At 45.0% G+C, this 26,194-nt stretch overlaps 1 protein-coding gene across 1 annotated transcript in view; it reads right to left on the bottom strand.

The window, feature by feature from the left end:
• PPP1R16B (protein phosphatase 1 regulatory subunit 16B) overlaps window positions 1-21,844 on the bottom strand; it is a 96,763-nt gene extending 74,919 nt beyond the window's left edge. The window contains exon 1 of the mRNA XM_056844649.1: window positions 21,468-21,844. Within this exon, the coding sequence (XP_056700627.1) occupies window positions 21,468-21,714 (247 nt within the window). The 5' untranslated portion in view covers window positions 21,715-21,844. The remainder of the gene's footprint in view (window positions 1-21,467) is intronic.
• Window positions 21,845-26,194: the final 4,350 nt, after the last annotated feature.

Here is a 26,194-nt window from a genome sequence, read left to right as displayed (position 1 = left end):
GTGTAATTCTACTGAGGATTGGGCTGTTGCACAGTGAGATTTCTATCATTTTTGCCCTTATAAACCACTCATGGATTTCAAATGCTGAGAAATAATCCCAAACAAAAATTTCAACTTCTTATCAACAGTGAATATGACCAGGAGGGCAGGCTTTTACCAGGCATCTTAATATATCTCTGGATCTTCAAGATGAAATGGCAATCCAATTGAAGGAAAACATTGTCTTAGGTTTTAATTTCCTTAAGCAATTCAGTTGGTGGTACCGAAAGAATATAGTTTTCCTTAACAGGCTCACTACAGATCAGAACACAAAATCAATTTTTAAACAGATCCCCCCTACTAAGTTTAGTTACAGCATCTAAAAATTGATAAATTAATAACATGATGAGATCCGTTCAAAATATTGTCGAAGGCTTTCACGGTCAGAGTTCATTGGTTCTTGTAGGTTATCCGGGCTGTGTAACCGTGGTCTTGGAATTTTCTTTCCTGACGTTTCGCCAGCAACTGTGGCAGGCATCTTCAGAGTAGTAACACTGAAGGACAGTGTCTCTCCTTCAGTGTTACTACTGAGAGACACTGTCCTTCAGTGTTACTACTCTGAAGATGCCTGCCACAGTTGCTGGCGAAACGTCAGGAAAGAAAATTCCAAGACCACGGTTACACAGCCCGGATAACCTACAAGAACCAATGATGAGATCCCTTTGGGAGACAAAAGTCCCGTAGACTCAAACAGCCAGATACCTAACATTCTACTTATTTTAAGGGAAATACAAGTGGAATATCAGAGGTTGAGTTAGAATTCAAATGTTTTTGTTATTGCTATTTATAAAAAAGATAAACAATTCAGAATAGAGATAAATAATGAAACCAATGCAACATTTGTACAGGCCGGCGGCTGTAAGCACCACATGATACAAACACAGCCCGTGCTTATCTTCGTCCTCCAGCTCATCAGAAACAACAGGATCTCTTCCTGCGTAACTGTGGGAGTTTAACTATGGGGGACATTCACAGGCATGGAGATATTTGAGCAGTACCATTAATGGATGGTTGTGTTCATTATCCCCACCCTATGACAGAAGCAGATCAGAAGCTCAAAGCTATGCACAGAATCAAAGTTTAGCTACTCTTTAACGCTACACATCAGATAGTGCCAGGAGTCTACTGCAGCTAGGGTTGCCAACCTCCAGGTACTAGCTGGAGATCTCCCGCTATTACAACTGATCTCCAGCCGATGGGGATCAGATAACCTGGCGAAAATGGCCGCTTTGGCAATTGGACTCTATGGCGTTGAAGTCCCTCCCCAAACCCTGCCCTCCTTCGGCTCCGCCCCAAAAACCTCCCGCCGGTGGTGAAGAAGGACCTGGCAACCCTAGCTGCAGCACTTGCTTCCAAGTGCAGAGCTTGCTTCAAAATTGTAGACTAAACCTCCGTGTAACTGTTCATCCCATTTAGAAATGAAATACACCGAAGGGTAAGAAGGCGGGCCTGGCGTTCCCTTCTAAAGACCTTCGAAGTGTGTAGTGGCAACTTCAATGAGCGCTAACTAGTGCAAGAATATTTAGGATTGAGGAGGACATGCAGATTAATCAAGGCGTATTATGAAAGACAGGCGGGGAGGAGAAATCACACATACAGTACATCCCTCAACTCTATCATGCTTTTAAAAAATGTTAAATAAGAAGTGTTCAGGGAAACCAATGTGGGTCAAGCACTCTATATTGTAATGTACCAAGAGATTTGGTGGCACTGATAAAGCCTCTGGAAAGAATTGGCTGAAGAGATATTATGTCACAGAAGGGCGATGCATGCACAAGAACCTCTGGCTATCATAAACTGAGCTGCTTAGTTGCTCAGGGACAAGAGAGGCAGAGGCTTAGGGGGGGAAGTAATAGTAGGGCTTCCAGCTCCAGGTTTGTAAATTCCTGGAGATTTGGGGAGGGTGGAGCATCAGGAGGGGGTGGGACCTCAGCAGCATATAATGCCAGAGTCCACCCTCCAAAGCAGCCATTTCTCAAGGGGAGCTGATCTCTGCCATCCAGAGATCAGTTGTAAATCTAGATTTCCAGGCCAGAGACCCCAAAAACACAACAGGCTAAAGAAAAGGCCGGTGCCTAAAAAAAAGGAGTTTGGAAAAATATATATGCAGGAGTATCAAGGGAAGCCAAGATGAGTTCTCTGGCACAGGCTGGAGTGCCTCCCCCCGCCCCAGTGCCATGGTCCTGGCCCAAATAAAGCCCTGCAGTGTTTGGAGGAGGAGGAGGAGGAGAAGAAGTTGTTTTTTATATGGCAACTTTCTCTACCACTTAAGGAAGAATCAAACCGGCTTACAATCACCTTCCCTTCCCCTCCCCACAACAGACACCCTGTGAGGTAGGTGGGGCTGAGAGAGTTGTGACTAGCCCAAGGTCACCCAGCTGGCTTCATGTGTAGGAGTGGGGAAATGAATCCAGTTCACCAGATTAGTGTCCGCCGCTCATGTGGAGGAGTGGGAATCAACCCGGTTCTCCAGATAAGAGTCCACCACTCCAAACCACCGCTCTTAACCACTACACCATACTTACAATCTCCTTCCTTTCCTCTCCCCACAACAGACATCTTGTGAAGTAGGTCGGGCTGAGAGTTCGGAGAGAACTGTGACTAGCCCAAGGTCACCCAGCAGGCTTTATGTGTAGCAGTGGGAAAGCCAACCTGGTTCATCATATTAGTCTGAGGCTCATGTGGAGGAATGGGGAATCAAACCCAGTTCTCCAGATTAGAGTCCACCGCTCTTAACCACTACACCACGCTGGCTTTCCACAGCTGCCGTGTGGCTGTACGGTAAGCAAACTGGGTTAAGGAAACTCAGACCCAACTGGTGGCCAAATGTATTAGGTTGTGTGGCCCTACCATATTTAAAAGAATGCAGGTTGGATCCAGGGTCCCAACCCAGTATCCTGTGTAATACTGACATGAGTTACAGGTTTTCATCAGCGCTTCAGGGTACAATTCGGATCATGACTAGGGTTGCCAGGTCCCTCTTCGCCACCGGTGGGAGGTTTCTGGGGCGGAGCCTGAGGAGGGTGAGGTTTGGGGAAGGGAGGGACTCCAGTGCCATTGCCAAAGTGGCCATTTTATCCGGGGAACTGTTATCGGCTGGAGATCAGTTGTAATAGCAGGAGATCTCCAGCTATTACCTGGAGGTCAGCAACCCTAATCATGACATGCATGAAGAAGTTGCTTCAGCCTTCACTACCACACCACTTTCCTGACCTGAAACAGTCTGGAATGGGGAGGAGGGGATATCTGTTTGATATGCTGGGGAAACCCAGGAGTGTACATGTAGGTTTCCCTAACAGTCCAAATAGGCTATTCCCAGGACTGCTGCTGGTTGAGAAAATCCATGGGGGTGGGGGACCCTTAAGAGAATGGGCAGAGTGGGGGAATTCACATACCAGGAACAGCAGAAGTGAGGAATTGCTTATCAGTTTGAAACAGCAAGCCAGACCTTTGGCTGCAAGCCTCAATTCTTAACTTGAAAAAGTGTGAAGAGACTATTCCTACTATTACCAGCACAAAACATGTCAGGCAATCAGGATATGCTATTTGTTCCAGATGAATGTATGTATGGTTTCTTCCAAGTGTGATTGCATTTGTATGCCGGTTTATTCTTGCAAAGTTTATCTGGCAACTCAAAAAAGGAAGAGAGGCTTGCAGAAGGCCTAAGATGCAATCCTTCCTGAATGTGATTATCGGTGAGAGCATTCACCTGTAATTTGCAAGACATGATAATGCTTTCCAAACCTGTGTTACTTATTACAAATGGCAGGGGGCGAGACTTCAGGAAAGACTGCACCAGAATTTTAGTCTAGGTTATAAGGAGCTATCTTGACAACCACCTTAGCAACTGATGTTAAAAATGGATATTGAGAATTTAGCAATGAAAATAACTTCATAAGTTTTGGGTATGAAGTAAAATACAGAAGGGAGCCTTCCTATATAGAGGCAGAAAACCTCTGAAGACCAGTTCTGGGAGGCAACATCAGGAGAGGACCTCACTCTATGCCCCATCCTTCCTAGGGAGAACCAGAAGCAACCAGAATGTGGAAAACCTGGTTGCCCTTGTCCCTATATAGTCCCTTTCACTGGCACTGCACACTCTGCGTTTTTAGATGCATAAAACTGATATGAGGTTTTCACTATACCGATTTGAATCATTCTTGTACATTGCACACCAAAAGGACATAAAACCTCCCCCTTTTAACACAGTTTTTAACCTAGTCCTGAATCATTGCTTTGCCTCAAGACGCACAATTGGCTTAATGGTGCATCCAGTTGCCACGTTTCTTTTGTAGATTTGCCAAGAATATTCTTAAAACAGAGGGACTCTGAGACGGCAACAACAAACGTGCAGTTTTTGTGCCGTTAAGTGGGGAGTTATGGATGTTCTTCCCTGCAACTGTGTTTAAACAAAAAAGGATTTAAATGTGAAAGAGCTTTGCAAAGTGTTTCAGGCAAGGAGGACATTAAAGGAACTCTGTTGTGAAATATGGCCCTTGATATTCAGAGGAGTTTGCAGACTGTACAGAGTAGCTGCAAGCTGCAACAGATAAGGTCCAACTGCAGCTTCTTTATAACCCTGTAGCACCAGCCGCAACTGCACAGATTCAAAGCGGCTCATCCTAGTGTTTGAAGTGAACATCAAACAACAACACACTGAAGAGCTCAGGAGAGGGGACTCCATTTGTGTGCTAATGAGGAGGTCAGTCAAAGTCAGTTCAGTTAGAAATCATGTTCCTGTTGAAGTCCGATGGATCTGGGCTAAACACCCATTCCACCCTTTATAGTTATCTGGACAAACTTGTCCTAGTGTCCCCTTCCCCATTCTGTCTATTACTCTCTGGAACTTACACAAAGCCCTGCTTTGAAAATGGATAACAGACGTGGCACCTATTCACCAGGTCCCCGGTCTACTCAATCCCAGCTAATTCACACCTTGATATGACATAAACAAGATGGTACCATCTAGCCTAGCACAGTATATGCTAATAGGTATCACCTTTCCAAGGTCAAAAGTCCCTCAAGTATCTTCCAGACATGCTGCCCAAGATCCATTACTAGAAATGCCAGAGATCAAACCAGGAATCTCATGCATGCCAGGCCCTCTACCACTGAGCTACGGCCCTGGCCCTGGATAAATACTGTGAAGTACCGTTGCAATGCCTTGACCTGGATGGCCCAGGCTAGCCTGATCTTGACAGATCTTGGAAGCTAAGCAGGGTCGGCCCTGGTTAGTCCACCAACAAAGTCCAGGGTCGTTACACCAAGATGGGCAACGACAAACCACCCCTGAATGTCTCTTGCCTTGAAATCATTATAGGATCACCCTGAGTTGGCTATGACTTGACAGCACTTTCGATGCCCACAGTTGTAATTACAAATACAAAACAAAAACCTATGCTGAATACAATGAAGTATACAAAAAATAACAGCATGTGTAGCTAAACAGACACAATTAAAGAGTATACATATATATTTTACATAAATGCCTAACAAATGTATATTGTAAGTACTAGCATACACAATACTATCCAACTGTATGTCAATACATCAATCGTCAAAAGTCCATATCAATATCAGCAATATCTGAGAACCCAATAAATCAAGGTATTCAATCAGTCCAATATCGTTTGAGATGAGTGCTCGTAGTGCAACAGTCACATAGAACTGAGGTAATCTGCATGAATTAAACGGCTGAATATCAATCCGGATATCCCGTCTCCTGCTTATAATTTCCCGTTTATGAATGGTTCTCATCTTAAACAATATTGGACTCTGATTGAATACCTTGATTTATTGGATTCTCAGATGTTGCTGATATGCATATGGACTTTTGATGATTGATGTGTTGACATACAATTGGATAGTACTGTGTATGCTAGTACTTGCAATATGTTTGGTAGGCGTTTATGTAAAAAAATACTCTTTAATTGGCTTTAATTGGAAGGCTTTAAGAGGGGAGTGGACATGTTCATGGAGGAGAGGGGTATTCATGGCTACTAGTTAAAATGGATACTAGTCATGATGCATACCTATTCTCTCCAGGATCAGAGGAGCATGCCGAATATATTAGGTGCTGTGGAACACAGTGTTGCCATATGAGCTGCCTGACCTCCTGCCCTGGTCATGGCAACCACACCAGAGACTCGCTGAACTGTTTAAAGAACCAACAGCCCACCGCTCTGGGCTAGCGCTCTGCTGCATTGCCAGGCTGTCCAGGACAAGAGACCGGGTCGCACCTGCAGAACCAGCAAAAGGGAAGCCAGGATCCTGACTGTCTCCTGATCCAAAGGGAAGCCATAACGCCTAAGCGAGAACGTCACATCGCTCTCTCTCTTGCATCCCCCCCCTCCAGTATCCTGTGGGAAAAACATCCGCCGCTATCTACGTTAAAGACTGCTTTGCTGCATCCCTGGAGTGTAAAGATTTACACTTTCCTGACATGAGAAGACCGGGTCGAGCCATCCCGGAGATGTGCAAATCATTGGTGCCAACTTAGTTTACAAATTGTCACTTTGCCCGATCTATGGATCCAAAGTCTTTGATCCCTATTGTTTTAGACAGGAGCCATCTGGGAAGTCTCAACCTTCTCCCCCAGAGAAGGGTATATTTTGCCCTCCCCGACAGAGCAGTAGAGCTTCTTGTCCTTCTTTGCTAAATCTTGTGCTGTGTGTGTTGAGTTTTGCGGAACTCCACCCCCCCTCCTTTACGGTGACTTGGCTGGCTCAAGGCTCCGATACATCCCTCGCCTATCCCCTGCTATATTTCATTTTTGCATCTTTATGCCACGGATTTTGGACATCTTCACTCTTAGATCAGTAACGTATCACCTAATCAACAACCTCCTCAAATGTCTCTAGCCTTACCTCCTTTTATTCTTAGTTCCTTGTATGTATGTATTTGCAACACTGAATGAATGAATATACATAAATACTTTTAATCTGGAAATCCTTGGTCTGTCGTTATTCTGAGAAAACAACCCTGGTATACACTGGGTGATTCCGCTATATAAATAAATTAGTGCCACTGCTCATGCTAATTTCCCCAATCAAAGAGCAGTTTTGGTAACAACAGGCAGGATGGTGCTGCTGCAGTTGTCTTGTTTGGGGGCTTCCTAGAGGCACTTGGTTGGCCACTAGGTGAACAGACTGCCGGACTTGATAGGCCTTAGTCTGATCCAGCATGGCATTTCTTATGTTATGTTCTTTAATTATGTGTGTTCAGCTACACGTGCTGTTATTTTTGTATACACAGTTGTAATTACAGCAGATGGGAAAGGGTGGCATTTCTCATGGCTGAATTGTGGATGCAAGTGTTCTGGCCCAAGCTCTTCATCATGCACTAATCTATAGGACTGTGAGCATCAATCCATTGATAAAGGAACTAATCTTTTAATCCCAAAGGAAAAACTCAGCTTACCGTATATACTCGCGTATAAGCCGAGTTTTTCAGCCCCAAAAAAGGGCTGAAAAAGCCGAACTCGGCTTATACGCGGGTCAATACGGTAGGGGAGGGGAGGGGGGAGGAGGGAGGAGGGAACTTACTGCAGCCGCCGCCGGGCCCACGCCGCTTCCTGCTGCCAAGAGCGGCCTGGGGCGGCCTCCTGCAGCTGCAGGGAGGCTGCCCTGGCCCTCGCCCGGCCGCGCCGCTGCTCCTCGCGGCCGAGAGCGGCCTGGGGCGGCCTGGGGCGGTTGCCCCGGCCCTCGCCCGGCTGCCCAGGCCCTCGCCCAGCCGCGCCGCCGCTCCTCGCGGCCGAGAGCGGCCTGGGGCGGCCTGGGGCGACTGCCCCGTCCCTCGCCCGGCCGCACCGCCGCTCCTTGCGGCCGAGAGCGGCCTGGGGCAGCTGCCCCGGCCCTCGCCCGGTCGCGCCCCCGCTCCTCGTGGCCGAGAGCAGCCTGGGGCAGCCTGGGGCAGCTGCCCCGGCCCTCGCCCGGCCGCGCCGAGGGCGGCCTGGGGCGGCCTTCTGCAGCTGCAGGGAGGCTGCCCCGGCCCTCGCCCGGTTGTGATGCCGCCGCCAGGCCCGCGCCGCTTGCTCCCGGGAGCCCAAGTAAGCCTGTGGGGGGGGAGGGGTTATAAGCCGACCCTCGGCTTATACGCGGGTGCCTAATTTTCCCCCATTTTTGGGGAGAAATTAGGCACCTCGGCTTATACGCGGGTCGGCTTATACACGGGTATATACGGTAATTGGTGAAATGAGCCTGAAAGGTACACCGATCTGGAGGCTGTAAACATGGGAGGATTCCTTTCTTCTACTACTAAATTCTGAGAGCACAAAATAAAAAATGGATTTTCTTCCCTCTGTACAGCCCAAACGAGCAAATATGCTACATTTCTGGTTGCCAATCATTAACAAAAACTGGCAATGGACGGCACTCAGCTGAAATCAGCTTCAATGCACTTCTTTGACCTGGATCCAATACTTATTGGCTTAAAACCTGATCACTTCTTTGGGTTTAGGTTCTATGCTGTTTGGGTTCTACTATGATAACCAGGACCAGCATCAGAACACTCCAAGTTGGGACAGCTGCCAGGGACTGTGATTTCTGGCAGGGAGCACTGCTACCACGCCACTCCCTTCTCTCAACACCCAGTCAGCCACCTGAGTCCCTGACTGCACATTCTGCCCAATACCACTAGGGAGGGATATGCAGGCGGTGCCGACAGCTGTGAGCATGGCAGTGAGAGGACGCGTGAGCAGGCAAGGAGAAGAACAAGCAAGCAGATGGCTGGCCCGAGCATCAGTGTTAGGTGGGAAGGGGGCCCAATGGAGGCCTGAGGAGGAAGGGCCCCCCTAGGCATTCTCTGCATTGGGGCCAAAACCTGGAACCAATCCTGATGATAACATAATAAACCATATTCTACATTCCAATTTCCAGATAATATTAAAAACACTCTTTTGGAACGAGCAGCGTTTTTTGTTAAGAAATCATGCCGCTTTCTCAGTTGAAGAAAGACTTTATATTGAACTCGAAATATACAAGCACAGATTAATGAAATTAAGTAAACGTTGGAAAGTGAATGAACTAAACATTCTTTAATTGGTTGACAGCCCGGGCAGTCTGCATTCAGCAGCCAAAATCAATGCCAACCACAACTAAGGGAGATGGCCCGGCCTCAGGTCTCCCTGTTGTTATTTGGCAACACAGAGATGGCAAAGCAGATGGTCCCCTTAAATGCCCTGCCTGCTTATACGTCAAACGGAAAGACCAAGGAGAGAAATTCTGCTGAACGCTAGTGCCTTACCAGGAGAGGGGGAAATCAGCAACAGTAAGTTTGTTGCAAAAAAATCACAACACTATATAAAGGCCCCTTCTCCATGGCAAGGATTCTCCATTCTGCATTCATTGCTGCTGCAAATGCAAAGGCGTTTGCACTGGCAATGGAGCATCCACACAAGAGCACAGTGGCATACTGGGTCTAAAAATATTGGTTGCCAGGAGACAAAGGGGGCCCCACCCACAACTATAAGGTAATCATTTAATTTTTTATAAGAAATAAATAAAATTTTCAAAAATACATAAGTAGAAAAAGGGTACAATTAAAATTTTAGTTTCATACAGTAATAGTATTGGAACTTCTATTATATTTTCAAGCTACTAAAAGGTCATTAAAATTTTTAGCATATTGTCTAATGTTTAAGGGGGCCCAATGCATCAGGGGCCCACAGGGCCCACTTGACATAGGGCAAGCTGACACCCTGGCCAGTCCGCCACTGCAAGAGCAGTGTATCAGAGGAGCATGCCTATTATTTTGGGTGCTGTGAAACACAGGCAGGATGGTGCTGCTGCACTCGTCTTGTTAGTGGCTTCCTAGAGGCACCTGGTTGGCCGCTGTTTGAACAGACTGCTGGACTTGATGGGCCTTGGTCTGATCCAGCAGGGCCTTTCTTATGTTCTTATGAGCATTCTGTGTGATTTCCTCCATCAGCCACAATCCTCCCTGCATTTCTTCCCTGCCATGCCACAAAAGGACTTTTGATGGCTTTTTTTTTAAAGCTGTAACTGCTATAGTGCTATAGCAATTACTGATTTCCCCCCTCTAAAACCCTCAAAAAGCCCACTAGTGGCATGGCAGGGGAAATGACAAATCTGAGGAGGGGCTGATGGAAGGAAATGGTTCTAATGTGGGCAGGATCTTGAAAAATAGACACCTTCTCATCCAGACCGTGTGCTGTCACACCCAGACTGTGTTCTTTCATACAAGATCACAGTAAACCAGGTGTGAAAAAGAGCAGGAGAAGGGAAGGAAGGTGGCATGGTAAAGCCTGATCTCGTTAGAAGCTAAGCAGGGTAGATAGTCGGATGGGAAGTCCAAAGACGACTGTGCAGAGGAAGGCAATGGCAATGCCCCTCTGCTTCTTCTCACTTGCCTTAGAAGCCCCTTGCTGGGGTAGCCATAAGTTGGTTGCGACTTAATGGCACTTACGTACATAAGGACAGGGGAAACCTAGAAAGGGGATGATTAAAGGGCGACATTGTGTGGATAGTCTCAAACACAATGCTATAGTTTGGAAGCCAAGATGCAGAAAAAACATCCTTCGGGAAGCAACTGAAGTGACATGACAGCTAGTGTGGTATAATGGTTAGAATGTTAGACAAAGATCACAGAGACCCAGGTTCAAACTCCCACTTTGCCATGGAAGCCTGCTGGGTGACCTTGAACCAAGTACAGCCTAACCTACCTCAGAGAGCTCTTGTAAGGATAAAGTGGAGGAGAGAAGAACAATGCTCTGGGTCCCCAAAGGAGAGGAAAGTGGGGTATAAATAAACACCTCTCTTTAAACCACCAGCAGTGGTCTGGGAGAACTCAATTCTTGCAAAGGCTGGCATCGCCATCATGACTTCTTCTAGTCACAGTAACAGCACCCAACTGTCAGCAGAACATGTGCCTAATATGCTAGTGGGACTGTGGAAAGGGAGTCCAGAAAGGGTATAAATTTGTTTAATCCATACATTTTGAGTGCTTTTTTTAAGCATTTAAAAACTCATTTGCTAGAGACAATGTACTGAATGAAGCCCTGGTGAACAGAACTGGAGCGATATGGAAGTTTTTCTCAGCTAGACAGAAACTGCAGTTGTAAGAAATGCCACCTTCGGGTTTGAATCAACATAGACATATCAGTTTCAGAAGGGTCCTACTAAATTGTGTGGAAAATTTAAGGCACCTTATTAAACTCTGAACAACAAGGGAATCAGTGGCATTAAAAAAAAAGAGTTAGGTTAGAGAAAGCAATTTATAGAAGCTAATTAATGGCTCTTTTTCAAAGTGTTCTTCTAACTGAGAAAGTTTATTTTATACTGAAAGTGGTGCAAAAGATCCATGAGCAGTTACTGGAGGATGACTACGTCACCTGTTGGAATCCACTGTGCTCATTATCATTACAATTCTTTGATGGTGTCATTAAAGAGTCATCATAAAAAGGGTAATGGGAAATGCCAATGGAGCCAAGATTCGCCACAAATGAATACTGAACAGATCATGTTCTGCTATCCAACCAATTTAAACTAACTCCAGTTGGGTAGCCATGTCAGCCTGTAGCAGAAAAATTAAATAGAAGTCCAGTGATTTCCACAAGACAGTGCTCAAGAGGATGGGAACATGGACCCAGCCTATGAACACTCACAAAGTCATACATGACTTCCCTACATACATACATGACTTCCCTCGTGTGTACTGTCCCTGCTCTGGCTTGAAAGGGTGGCAGCACAAGAAAGAGCTTTAGTCTTCCCTTTGCGTTGTTATCCAGAACCAAATTGGATTGAAACCTGAAGGTGGCCAACTGTGGAAAACTATATCTTCTCTCATATCCTTCTGTGAGTTACAGCTGGCTTCAGCAGATGCATTGGAGTGTATATCCATTCGGTCAACACAACAGAAAGACGGGAAGGGGTGAGATGTTACAAAGAGTTTTTTTTTTTTTAAGAACAACAATATTTCTGTCAGATTGAGAGAGGGGCACCCCCAACAGTTGTCAGATCAGCAAAAAGGATTAACATAAAATCCAGTGCAAGGTAGAAGATACAACAAAAAATTATAGAAAGATATGCAAGATAGTAGCATACCTTGGTGCTAATATCTTGTATGCTCTTCTGTCACTTCCTGTTGTATTTGTTTATCTCGCACTAGATCTTATGCTAATCCTACTTTGGCAAAAAATTTGGCAAAAATCCTCCCTTGAGCACACATATTTTCCTTGATGTATATACCAACTTGGAAGATGATTGCTGGAAAAACAAGATATAAATAAAATAATAATATAATAAATACAAATAATAATAAATATAAATAATAATATTTCCTCCAGGCCAGATTGGTCAGGGATCCTGGAGGGTTATTTCCCCATCTTCTGGACATGGGGTAGGAGTCACTGGGGATGTGGGGGGAGGTAGTTATAAATTTCCTGCATTATACAGGGGGTTGGACTAGATGACCCTGGTGGTCCCTTCCAACTCTATGATTCTAAGCACAACTCACCAAATGGGAGAAAAATTGAGATCCAACCCATAATGTTTGTGCAAGTCTCTTCTTGGATTTATTTGTGCCTTTCTCCCTCCACAAAGATTACACAGTTGGTACGGTGTTTAACTGGATAATCTCAATCCCATCTCTGTTTCTTTCATTTTGCTGCCTTCTTATTGCCCACCTATCAATCTTCACTTTAGATGAACAGATTTATAAGTAGGGATTATTTTTTTGTTTTGCTTCTCTGCAGAACTGAGCACAATAAAACCTAAGCTTGTGGCTGATACAAGGCAAATAAACAATAGCATTTGAAATAGGGTATCTTAAAGCTCCAACAGATTTTTCTTTTTTGGAGCCTTTCCCTGACAAATGCATATCACATCTAAGTGGCATCATAAATACCAAGCAGCATAAATATTTGTCTTCTTTTCGTGGGGCGGGGGGGGATGACCCAAAATCTTTCATGAAGCACTTCAAAGTAGTGGATGTTTTGATACATTCTCATGTTTGAAATCCCAATTTTTCCTGGTTCTTTGATTTTTAACAAGGTGCCCTAATGAAAATACATCTTCATCAAAGAACCCATAGTAAGGATCGCTTAGGGGGAAGAAGGAGGAGGAGGAGAATTGGAACCCTGTACAATTTAACAACTTACAAGAAACATAAAGGAGATTCCTACCTTTTCCCCCTCTAAAGCAGCATTTCCCAGCCTGTGGGTCACAAAGCCTGTTAAAGTGCTTATGGCAGATGTTCACTTCCCCTCCCAGCTGAGCTCACGCTAAATCCCTGAGGTGGAGGTTGTTTTTTTGTTTTTACAGGGGCATCTTGCCATGCTGCGCTGCATTTCTTTTTCTTTTCTTTAGCCACCCCTTCCCTGTTTTCTTTGATGTTAATACCACCTAGCTGTTTCCCAGCGGTCAGTCACTGAGATGCATTTTAGTAAAAGAAATTTATTTCATTTCAATAAAAATAGAAACAGAAAACAGAAAAATACAGAAAAGTAGAAAACAATCCAATACTATACAAAAGAAGTTCTGGGTGGATGTACAAAAATGTGATAAGATTATCACATACATACAATTATTTTTCTATCCTACTTGAAAACGGTATTATGCCAAGTTTCTACCCTCTTAATATATGGTCCTCTTAGGGGTTTTTTTACTTGCCAGCTCTCTCTATGTTGCTAATCTTTTTAACAATAACACTAACTTATTTTTTAATTAACATCTAGTGCTGAGGTACATTTTAAAAGCCATTTGTTGAATTGCCCACTTCTTGTGGCCATTGCAAAAAATGGCCAAAGGAATGACCAGGAAAGTATCAGATGTGCTGCTCCTCCCTGGTTCAGATGTGCTGTTTCTTCACCGGTGTGGAGGAATAGAATGAGCTTCTTATACCTTCCTGTCATATAAGTCTATACTACTTTTCAGTTCAAGAAGGATCTCTTGGATGTGTTCCTCAAAACTGTATCTCACAAGCTTAAAATGCCAGCTTCATATCCTCCCTCACACCAGCCACTGGCAGAGACAGAATGTGGGGACTCTGGATAGAATGTACTGGTCTGAACCGATTATCAGAAGTAAACAGAAGGTGCTTAATGTTTAGGAACATACATGTTTTCCAAATAGAGAAATGTTCCACTGAAGTAAAATGGAATATTGAGGGGAGGACCTTCCAATTCTGAAACAGATTGTAAGAGAGGGGAGCCTCAGGTTTGAAATCTGAAGTCTTGGTGGGAAATAGATTGGGTAGCCTTCCAGGTTCAACAAAATCCATTTGCTGTGTCTATATTTTTTTAAAAAAATTATAGCTCCTGAAGCTACAACGTGCAATTAGATAGGTGTGTTCTTACACTGGCATGAAAAAACCTGTGAATACCTTATATAAGTGCAATAAATATTTCAACCAAGTTCAACATTAATAGGTATGTTCCGTATAACTTGGATAACTTAAATTTAACTGTTATAAAATAGGAAAACTTGCAGTTAAATACCTGAAAACAATGGCTATCAAAAATCTATGGTCCGAAATTCCCATGACAATAGATCAACGGGTTGCCATACCAAGTAAAATTGAACATGTGGGTCGCCATACCAATAAGGTTAGAAACCAATGCTCTAAAAGGACTGATAACAGTTGTGAAGGGATGGTTCATAAACTCAATCCAAACCCAGACTGTGTGTGTCTGTAACTTTCCTTTAAAAGATCAGTGCTTTCCTTCACATCCTGCTTGACCCTCAAACTAATTCTCAAATGCATGCACACCACTTTCTCTCTCTTCGGCCAACAACTCATTGAACAGTGACTTCAGGTCGGCTAAAAACATTGCACTTGAAGGGATGCCCGGTGTCATATGGCAAAGAAATTAATGCAGCATCCAGTGCAACCCTACTTCCTAATCTCCCCTAAAGTTCTTAATGGGTGATGCGCATGGCATGGCATTGCCCTTTACCCAGCATGCATACACACTAGGGTTGCCAGGTCCCTCTTCGCCACCATTGGGAGATTTTTAAGGCAGAGCCTGAAGAGGGCAGGGCTTGGGGAGGGGAGGGACTTCAATGCCATAGAGTTCAATGGCCAAAGCGGCCATTTTTCTCCTGGTGATCTGATCTCTATTGGCTAGAGATCAGTTGAATTAGCAGGAGATCTCCTGCTACTACCTGGCAGTTGGCAACTCTAATACACACACAGGTGTAAAACTGAACCCTACTACAACAGCAGCAAGCAGTATGGGTACAGATGGGAATGGCCTAGAGTTGTCAGCTCTGGGTTGGGAAATTCATGGAGATTTGGGAGTTAAGCCTTGGGAGGGAAAGGACCTCAGCAGAATGTAATGCCATAGAGTCCACCCTCCAAATTAGTAATTTTCTCCAGGGGAACTGATCTCTGTAGACTGGAGATCAGCTGTAATTCCTGGAGATCTCCAGGCTGACCCTGGAGGTTGATAACCCAAAAATATTCTATATACCCATACACACCAATTCCATGCACCACCACTCCTCCCCCTTTCCCCTGTCATGCCTGCACAATAGTGCAAAAGCAATGACACTAGAACCCCTACCCCATGGACTGGACCCTCCTTTCCTCCCACTTTCTTCCACCATACTGAGCTGTGCACACAGCCATGAAGTACAGCTGGGGGGAAGGGGGAGAGAGGGAGCCCAACGGGCTAAGAGGAAGGGGCAAATGGTGCACTGCAGCAAGCTGCCCCACATAGGGTTGCCAACCTCCAGGTACTAGCAGGAGATCTCCTGCTATCACAACTGATCTCCAGCCAATAGAGATCAGTTCACCTGGAGAAAATGGCCGCTTTGCCAATTGGACTCTATGGCATTGAAGTCCCTCCCCAAGCCCCGCCCTCCTCAGGTTCTGCCCCAAAAACCTCCCGCCAGTGGCAAAGAGGGACCTGGCAACCCTAGCCTCACACCATTTCGACAGTGAATCTTAGCCCTACCACCTTTCCCCATAGTGGCATTCCCTGCAGCCACAGCTAAGATTCCCTTTCAATGCAGGGATGTGGAAAGGTTTATTTTCCCCCTCCGGATTAAAGTGGAAAGCTCTAAAGAGCCCCAAAACTATGCTCAGAATGAAAATGGTGTCATCTATGTGTGTGGGGGGGAGGCTTCCTGCTTTCCATGGGGTGGATTTTTTGTGTGGAAGCAGTCCTAGCCAGACTTCCTTGTTGATGAAGCCACCATATTTCCAGGAGGAGCTTGAAATAAATTAAAGGGGAGGAATCATGATTTTCTCATAACCATGCACCAGAAACATGTATAACCTTGGCACCAAGTTTAAGAGTCCATTTGTATTTCAATAGTTTAGGAATTGTTAACATCAGAAATGTAGCAGCTGAACAAGGACATTTGTATTTTTTAGAAATTTTTGCCTCATTGTAGTGAAACCCTTCCTTAAATTATTTTTTACTCTTTTAATCACCTTGCTATGCTCAATCATACTATCTAAAGAAGGATTTTTATCAAGATCATTTGCAGCTTGATATAGGAGATGCTCAGCCGGGCACGAGTCAGGTAGGTGGAATCTGGAGCACTTTTTGGATTTAGCACACACACCCAAGGGATTTTCCTGTGCTGAAAATGAGATCTCCAAATAGAAGTGGTCCCTTCATAAGTTATAAAGCCTATTTCAAAAAGATTCTTAAATTGGCTTAACTGCAAGTCAGTGCAGACATAGGCGCTCACCTTGACTGAGCGGAAAGGAGACCTTTTGATGGGGGGTGGGGGGTGGAAATCAAGACAGAGACTGACAGGTGATAATATCCACAAGGAGTAGCCTGTTGAGTGCCTGGAATAGTAGAAGAGGTGTGTGATATGGTAGATCTATCAGTTAAGTCTCAGCAACAGTTCGAGGTGGGGACAGGATAACTTTCCCCTGCATGTGGTAAATTGGTCGTGATAAGGATCCCCATGTCCCCATAAAAAGACATAACAGTCCAACAGACCTTCTCATTTATCCTCTGTTTTCCTTTTTACTCAATATTTAAAACCTTATAGATTTTAGAAGGTCTTTAAATGTAACACCCCTGATTCAGTTTCAGAGGGTAACTGGGTTAGTCTGCAGAAGAGCTAGATTCAAGTCCAGTAGCCCTGTAGAGACCAACACGAGCCAGGGTTGCCAAGTTTCCCCGGCTACTGGCAGGGGAGGGGTGGGGAGGTCTTCCCAGCTGCAAATTGAGACCTAGGCCAGGAGGGCATTGGCGCATTGACGTCACCTCCAGAAGCGACGTCACCACGTCACCCACGACATGGGAGACGCTCTGGTATTTGGGCAAAAACTCTATAGTAGAAGCTGTTTTTACTATGGAGTTTTGCCCAAATACCAGAGCACCTCCTGTGGCACTGGCGATGTGATGATATCACTTCTAGAAGTGATGTCAGCACGCCAACAGCATCGAGGCTGAGGCCTCAATTTGTGCCTGGTAAGACCCCCACCAGCTGGCTAAATGGCGCTGGTGGGGGGGAGCCCAAAGCGGTGGATCCCCCATCCCCAGCGGGGCCTGGCAACCCTAACAAGAGCTTCGGAGGTTCAAATCTCCCTTCGACAGCAACTACCTGCTCATATTTCGTTCCTTCAAAACTTCTTCCTAACAGTCCTTACAGAAGAAACAAAAGTGAACTATCTGTAAACACTGGGAGGAAAAATGCCCTTTTCCCTTCCTTGTTTTATTTACCACATCACTTAGATGATATCATCTTCCATCCAACAAGCCAATCCGTAAATCTTAAAATCTGATTACCCCGAAGCGTTCTATTGTTTTGTCCCAGTTGAACAACATGCCTAACAACTGAGGCCTATGGGGAAATATCTGGGCCAATCCTACTTTCATCTCTCAGGTTCCAAAGAAGCTTGTTGTATAATATTTCTTTGTTCAGACGGTATTTCCTTTCAAACCATCCTAATGCTTCTGATGGACCTAATAGTAATTTCTATCCTAGTCTAAACTATATCCAAATCCCATTTTGACAAAAGCAAAACAGATTTGCCGATTGAACAGCACAGCAACAAAAAGGCAGCATTTATTACAAATGACCTCCCATTTGCTAAGTCCACAGAACATTCATATTTACTTCGCTGAAATCACCACCACAAAGGAACTTTGTTATTAACCTTCATCAAATCTTGAACATATCCCCCCTCAAACTCTCAGGAAATCTTAGCGCCTGAACTTTAACTACTCATGCTTTGTTCTGTATGCCCGCTGTGAAGGAGGACAGATTCACATGTAAGAGAGTCCTCACTATGCTTAACTGATAAACATGAGAGTACAAATGAGAACCCGAAAAGACTTGAGGGAAACATCTAATTTCTCCCTTCCCGACTATCTCCTGTTTTTCTCCCTCTCCCATAATACTAGAACACGGGGTCATCTGCTGAAGCTGGAGGGTGAGAGATCCAAAAGAGATAAAAGGAAGTATTTTTTCACACAACGCATAGGATGTGGTGATGGCTGCCAGGTTGGAGGGCTTTAAGAGGGGAGTGGACATATTCATGGAGGAAAGGGGTATCCATGGCTATTAGTTAGAATAGATACCAGTCATGCTGCATACCTATTCTCTCTAGTATCAGAGAAGCATGCCTATTATATTGGGTGTGGTAGAACACAGGCAGGATGGTGCTGCTGCAGTCATCTTGTTAGTGGCTTCCTAGAGGCACCTGGTTGGCCACTGTGTGAACAGACTGCTGGACTTGACGGGCCTTGGTCTGATCCAGCAGGGCCTTTCTTATGTTTTTATGTTCTTATGTTTTTGTCCCTGAAAGCCCTCATAGCCCTTCTCTTACTTCTCCTGCTTCCTTCTCTGCTTCCTACCCAACAGTCAACCTACATTTATCTGCCCCTTCCTCTTGAGCTTTCCCTCTCCCCACTTCCAAAGCTTCTACCTAGGAAAACTATGGCCCAGTAGTATGGTGCTGGCCACTGGGCCAGGCCTACTTCCATGATAGGGAACCATCAAGTACTTGTGTTGGGGCACCTCCCTTTCTCTTATATCCCTTCCCCACACTATTTCCTCTTTCCCTCCCTCTGGCAACCCCCATATCCTCTCCCCTTTCCCTGCCTCATTCTCAATTTCTCAGCCATTCAACAACCTACCTTTTATTGCCTCCCATCTTCAACTACATTTATTATTTATTTATTTCATTTATATCCCATCTTTCTCCACGGTGGGGACCAAAGCAGCTTACATTAGTCTCCTCTCCTCCTTCTTATCCACACAAAACCCGTGAGGTAGGTTAGGCTGAAAGTAGGTGACTGGTCCAAAATCACCCAGAGAGCTTCTACAGCAATATGGAGATTCGAACCTGGGTCTCCAAGACCCTACTCTGAACCTCTAACTGCGACACCATGCCGGCTTTCATAGAGTAGCTGCTGTTGAACAGTAGCAAACAGCCAGGCGTAGTTGGAGTCATGCAGGTTGGGTGGTATCAAGTCATCCAGAGGCTTCTTCCAGGCCTACGGTTGCCAACCTCCAGGTGAGAAGAAAACAACATAACTTATTTAACAACTTGTCTATATTTGCCACTATGCATTCTCACATAAGCACCACATAAGCAACTCAATAAGCAACAGTGGAGTACATACAACTTGTTAAAGCTATATGCTCTCAAGAGAAGCTGCACTTCAGTTACAGAAAAAGGATTGTAAAACAGGCTGTAGTCTGTAGCAGTCTGTTGTTTGACGTGTGGAAGTTTCTGTTCTTGGGCTGACTTGAGGAATCAGCGTTGAGAGATAGCAGACAGCCTGGAGAACCCAAACAGCACAGCTAGCTTAGTGCATCTGTTTCGCACACCCACATGGGGTTAACGTTTTATCAGCTCGTCTCCAACCGTGAACTGAACAATATAATTAAACAGGGGCGCTTCTAGCATGCCCTCAGAGAAGTGTGTAATGACGCCAATTGGCTGCGCTGCTTGGGTTCTCCAAGCTGTCTGCCACCGCACGCTAATCTCTCCCTTTCAGCCCCGCACAGAAGAAGTTCCCACCAGTGGTCAAGTAGGACCAGGCAACCCTAGTTATGCCTGCCATTGCTTCCTGGTCCCATGGAACTGTCAACCCAACGTAAGGTGAGCCTCTGAGGCACTGGCGGAAGTGCTGAGGCTCAGCTTGCTCCCAGGGATCTAGCAAAGTACAACCATGCCTCCCCCCCCCACATACACACTTTTATTTGCTGGCACATCACCATCTTCACAGCTAGAAGTGCTTTGGCATGCCAACCAAAAAGGTCGCTTAAGCCTGCTTTAGATTTTTTAACTATTATACTTTGTAAGCCACCATGAGTGTTATCTTCACAACAGAAAAGCAAGAGATGCAGATCCTAAGTCAACACGTTTCCATCCTTATAGCTAACTTTCTTTCAAACCAAGGTAACTTTACCCTGTCTTTCCAAACCGGACTTAATTTTGTTATCGGGGGTGGGGGGGCACAGACTAGGAATTTGTGAAAGCCCTCCTGAGAAATGACATTCGTCTTTCAGAAACTGATTTGACTTCCCTCAAAAATCACTCAAATATTTCATCTTCTAAAGTCACTTTGAGTTTTTTCTTTAGGCAAAATGCAGCAACAACCCCTGGATGTCCTGAATCCTCCTGAGAAATTCAGACAATCTCAGAGAAATTCTGTAGGCCTCATCTAAATTCCTTTGATCACCTTCAAAATTCTTCAGACACTGTGCCTGAGTGAAAGTCCTTGAGTTCACTTCAAACTTTCTTTTAATGAAACTTTGGTCTCAGTTCTAAACATGTAATTATTGTTAAATTGTGTGTGTTGTTCTGTTTTTTCAGATTGCCTGCTACTATTTTCAGCATTTATTTTCTAGCAGACATTCCAGTCCTTTTTTGCAGGGGGGGAGGGCAGGCAGTAGAGTTGCCAACTTCCAGGTACTAGCTGGAGATCTCCTGGTATTACAACTGATCTCCAGCTGATAGAGATCAGTTCACCTGGAGAAAATGGCCGCTTTGGCAATTGGACTCGATGGCATTGAAGCCCCTCCCCAAACTCCACCTTCCTCAGGGTCCACCCCAAAAACCTCCAGGTATTTCCCAGCCTGGAGCTGGCAACCCTAGCAGACAGTGTCACTTTGTGGTGACTTTTCCACCAAAAAATATGATACAAGTCAACCTTACAAAGTTCATGCATTGAGAATATGGAGGGAAGGGATTTAGACCACAGTCCGAGGTAAGAAGAAATTGCAGGTAGTAAAGACACAACTGGAATGAGGGCCAGCAAAACACCAAACTAAGCATGGAGGAACCAACACCACCTTGGAAACTTCAACCACCCTTGTAACTTCTCATCAGATTGTTCACACACATCCGACCCTGGTGCTTCACATCCTCAGGGCCAAAGGTTTCTGCTAACACCATAACCAGTAATGATCCTGTGCAGAGCTTGGTGCTTATACAACACTTGTCAGATCCAAGGGGAGGAGCATATGAGATTCCAGAGCTCTTACCTTCCTCAACATCATTCCTTAATGAAGCCTCCAACAGTGCAACGCTGGCCTCAAAAGAAACCTTCTTGCGGCTGATCACGTTCCTCCTCTTCTCGTGTTTCCTCTTCTTGTGCTGCATCTCCTTCTCGTACTGCGCCCACTTCTTCAGCTGTTGAGCCCTGCGCTTCTGGGCTGCCCGGAGCCGCTCTAGCGTCGGTACCTTATCTAGCAGCTGGAGCTCCGTCAGCAGGTCCATGTGGGAGTCCATTGCCTGGGCAGATTTCAGCGGCAAAACGGGTCAGCCTCTCTTCTGGCTGGACTAGCAGCCCAATCTGGGCACCCAGAGTCAGCTGCCCAGGACTAAGAGAACATACTGTGGCTGATCCACGGAGAGCACTTCCTAGTAGAGTCTGAAGAACACATGGTGGGATTCTAGAGAGAAGGTCAGAAAACAACAAAGTAAGGTCTATTGCCAGATCAAACCCAAGCCAAGTTTACTTATTTACTTCCTTCATTTATAGCCTGGCCTTTCTCCCTGATGGGGACCCAAAGTAGCTTACATTATTCTCCTCTCTGCCCTTTTATTCTCAAAATAATCCAGTGAGTGTGATTGGCCCAGGGTCATTCAGCAAACTCCCATGGCAGACTGGGGATTTAAACTTGTATCTCCCAGATCCTAGTCCGATTCTCTAATTACGACACCAAGTTGGATATACATGTACTAGAGAGCAGGTTTTCTGCAACCATTCATGCGACTCTCTCTTACGACCTGTGCATCATATCTGATTACATCAACAGAGGCATAACATCCAAACCACAAGATGTCATAGTTTCACTGCACACAGCATTGGTCAGGCTGCACCTGGAGTATTGTGTGCAGTTCTGGAGGCTCCATTTCAGAAAGGATGTGGACAGAATGGAGCGGGTGCAGAGAGCGACGAGGATGATCAGGGGCCTGGAGACCAAGCCCTAGGAGGAAAGGCTGAGGGAGTTGGAAATGTTTAGTCTGGAGAAGAGGAGGTTGAGGGGGGACATGATTGCTCTCTTTAAGTATGTGAAGGGCTGTCACTTAGAGGAGGGCAGGGAGCTGTTCCTGTTGGCAGCAGAGGATAGGACATGCAATAATGGGTTTAAATCGCAGGCGGAGAGGTACCGGCTGGATATTAGGAAAAACCTTTTTACCGTAAGAGTTGTTTGACAGGTGGTGAGCTAGGGAGGTGGTGAGCTCCTCCTCACTGACAGTCTTTAAGCAGAGGCTGGACAAGCACTTAACAGGGATTCTCTAGGTTGATCCTACATTGAGCTGGGGGTTGGACTAGATGGTCTGTATGGACCCTTCCAACTCTATGATTCTATAAAATTATATGCTTAATAAAGAGCTCTGAAGTGAATGCTTTCTCAGTCATGGCACCAAAACTTCCTCCCCAGGGAGATTGATGTCTTTCATCAACGGGTGAAGGCTTTTTTTTGTTTGTTTCATTTGGCATACCTTCAATAATGAAGAAGAAGAGTTGGTTTTTATACCCTGGTTTTCTCTACTTTTAAGGAGTCTCAAAGCGGCTTACAATTGCCTTCCCTTCCTCTCCCCACAACAGACATCTTGTCAGGTAGGTGGGACTGAGAGGGTTCAGAGAGAACTGTCACTAGCCCACGGTCACTCAGCAGGCTTCATGTGGAGGAGTGGGGAATCAAAACTGGTTCTCCAGATTAGAGTCCACCGCTCTTAAGCACTACACCACAGCAGTTATTGGCCCTCTTTCCTGGTTCTGGCATTGTTTGTTTGTGTTTTTATTGAATTATTTTATAATTTTAAATGTTGTTTTTAATTGTTCAGATGTTTTAATGTTTTTATGTGTGCCACCTTGGGGACCCTGATTGAGTGGAAAGGTGGCATAAAAATCTTTTAAATACAAAAATGAAATAAATTACTTTATAACAATCTAATCTCATGATCCACTTGTTCCTCCAAGTTCCCAGCTTTCCTTTGTTTTCAAAAAGGGGTAACAACTTTATTTTATCTCCACAACAAAAAGGGCTGGAAGATTACTTTTTAAAAAACATAAATGAAAGCTGGGAATTTAGAGGAAATTGATGATCATTACAATAATTAATGGTTTTTTAACAAGCCCTCTGCTGGCACAGGAGGGAAAATGGTTGCCACTGGAGGTTGACGGAAGGAAAATGGTGTCAGTGTGGGCGAGGCTTTAAAAAATAGACACTTTCACATCCAGATGGTTTGCTAATATGCTTGGACTGTATCCTTTTCAGAATGGCCATGCAACACCAGGTTCGAGAACAGGCTACCAATGAGGGGGAAAGCCTGGAAAGTTGACATCAGATAGATGCTCTCCCCCACACCTCATAAAATTTCTGCAGTTTTGAAGCCAAAGCAGAGAAAAACTTCTGTATGGATGCAGTCTATATCAATAAGTGCTAAAACGTGCACACTTCCCGCACCAGAAATAATTTAAAAACAAATACAATAAATAACAGATACAGTATATATTGTGGGTTCATAACACCTATTAAACATAATCCACACTCAACTAACACTTACATATATAAGCATATATATTAGACACACACACACACACACACATACATACACTGTTCTATTTTGGGAAAGTTGTAGTGGGAAGCCATTATCTTAACTGCTTCTATCATTTTAGCACAATTTGAGGCATTTGGCAAAGCAATAGTTCTTGAAAGAAAGAAGAGACAGCAACGATTGGAAAGAAACTAGAATCATGAAAAAAGATAGGAGCCTGCCCAAGACCTCTTCTGATCTGAGGTCTCTAGCAAACTTTAAAATTCAGATCTAGTTATCATTTAGGTGGTCAATTACATGGATCCTTGTCTACCTTCAGAAGTGGTACATCCTAAACATATTGAATACCCCAGCATACAAAACAAAACAACCCCCCAGGTTTGCAGATGACACCAAATTATTTAGGGTGGTTAAAACAAAATCGGACTGTGAAGAGCTCCAGAAGGATCTCTGCATATTAAAATGGGAAATGAGATTCAGTGTGAGTAAGTGTAAAGTGATGCATATTGGGGCAAAAAATCCCAACTTCACATATACACTGATGGGATCTGTGCTGGCAGCGACAGACCAAGAAAGGGATCTTGGGGTGGTAGAGGATCGCTCAATGAAGATGTCAACCCAGTGTGCGGCTGCTGTAAAAAAGGCAAATTCTATGCTGGCCATAATTAGACGAGGAATAGAAAATAAAACTGCTGATATCATACTGCCCTTGTGCAAATCTATGGTGAAACCACACTTGGAATACTGTGTACAGTTCTGGTCACCACACCTAAAAAAGGATATTACAGCGCTTGAGAAGGTGCAGAAAAGAGCAACCAAAATGATTAGGGGACTGGGGCAACTGTCCTATGGGGAGCGGTTAGGACGCTTACGGCTGTTTAGCTTGGAAAGAAGGCAGCTAAGGGGAGACATGATAGAGGTCTATAAAATTATGCATGGTTTGGAGAGAGTGGACAGGGAGAAGTTTTTCTCCCTCTCCCATAATACTAGAACACGGGGTCATCTGCTAAAGCTGGAGGGCGAGAGATTCAAAACAGATAAAAGGAAGTATTTTTTCACACAACGCATAGTTAAATTGTGGAACTCCCTGCCCCAGGATGAGGTGATGGCTGCCAGCTTGGAGGGCTTTAAGAGGGTGAGTGGACATATTCATGGAGAAGAGGGGTATTCATGGCTGTTAGTTAGAATGGATACTAGTCATGCTGCATACCTATTCTCTCTAGTATCAGAGGAGCATGCCTATTATTTTGGGTGCGGTGGAACACAGGCAGGATGGTGCTTCTGCACTCGTCTTGTTTGTGGCTTCCTAGCGGCACCTGGTTGTCCACTGTGTGAACAGACTTCTGGACTTGATGGGCCTTGGTCTGATCCAGCAGGGCCTTTCTTATGTTCTTATGTAACCCCTTGCTCAATCTGTTGCTGTGCTAGCAGTATCCTTGGAAATGTTTTACTTTTAATAAATACTTTTAAACTTTGAATGCTGACCATAGTTCTCTGTACCACATAGTCCTCCACCAGCTTGGAACACACTGTTGGAAAACAGGGGGGCCCCAGGAGGGAGGAAGGCTGGCAGTTGGCAAGCAGCTATTTCTCCAGTGGCAACCCCAGGCAGTATCTTGTCTCCGTGGTGCCCAGAAGTGGGGCAAGCGGGAGACACCGAGGTAAGGCCTCAGGGTTTGAGAGAGACGCTGGGGGGGGGGGGAATCCTGACCCCCAGCCCAGTGTGCAAGTCCTACAATGGTCAGCTGGTGGCAGCGGTTACTGGAAAGGAGAAAAAGGCAACCCTTCCAGGAGAGGTTGAGAATCCCTGGGAGAGGGCAGGAGTGGAATAGGGCCTGAGAATCTGAGCAGGCCCGTTCCACCACATAAGGCCACACTTCTTACACGGCTATTGTGCCATGATGATGCATCTGCCTTAGAATTTGCCATTAATTAAGTTGTCACCCTTGTTGCACAAGTGGGAGAGATAAAAAAAAAAGAGTTCCCATTTCACACAAGCAATTGTAGCTTTAGAATGACCTAGTTGTGTGCAACAATTCTGGACCATCTTGCAAACGACAGCTGTCTCTGTCATAACTGCTGTTGGTTGCATAACAGCAACATGTTTTAAAAAAAATTCATACCACCCTCTCAGGTTGAAATAACTCATGAGGCAGTTTATAACAATAAAATCCTACTAGTAACAATCTAACACGAAGCC

Source organism: Euleptes europaea, chromosome 2 (assembly GCF_029931775.1).
Source record: "Euleptes europaea isolate rEulEur1 chromosome 2, rEulEur1.hap1, whole genome shotgun sequence".
Lineage (NCBI taxonomy): Eukaryota > Metazoa > Chordata > Lepidosauria > Squamata > Sphaerodactylidae > Euleptes > Euleptes europaea.
Note: the sequence above shows the minus strand (reverse complement) of the source record. Positions and strands in the feature narration are given on the sequence as shown.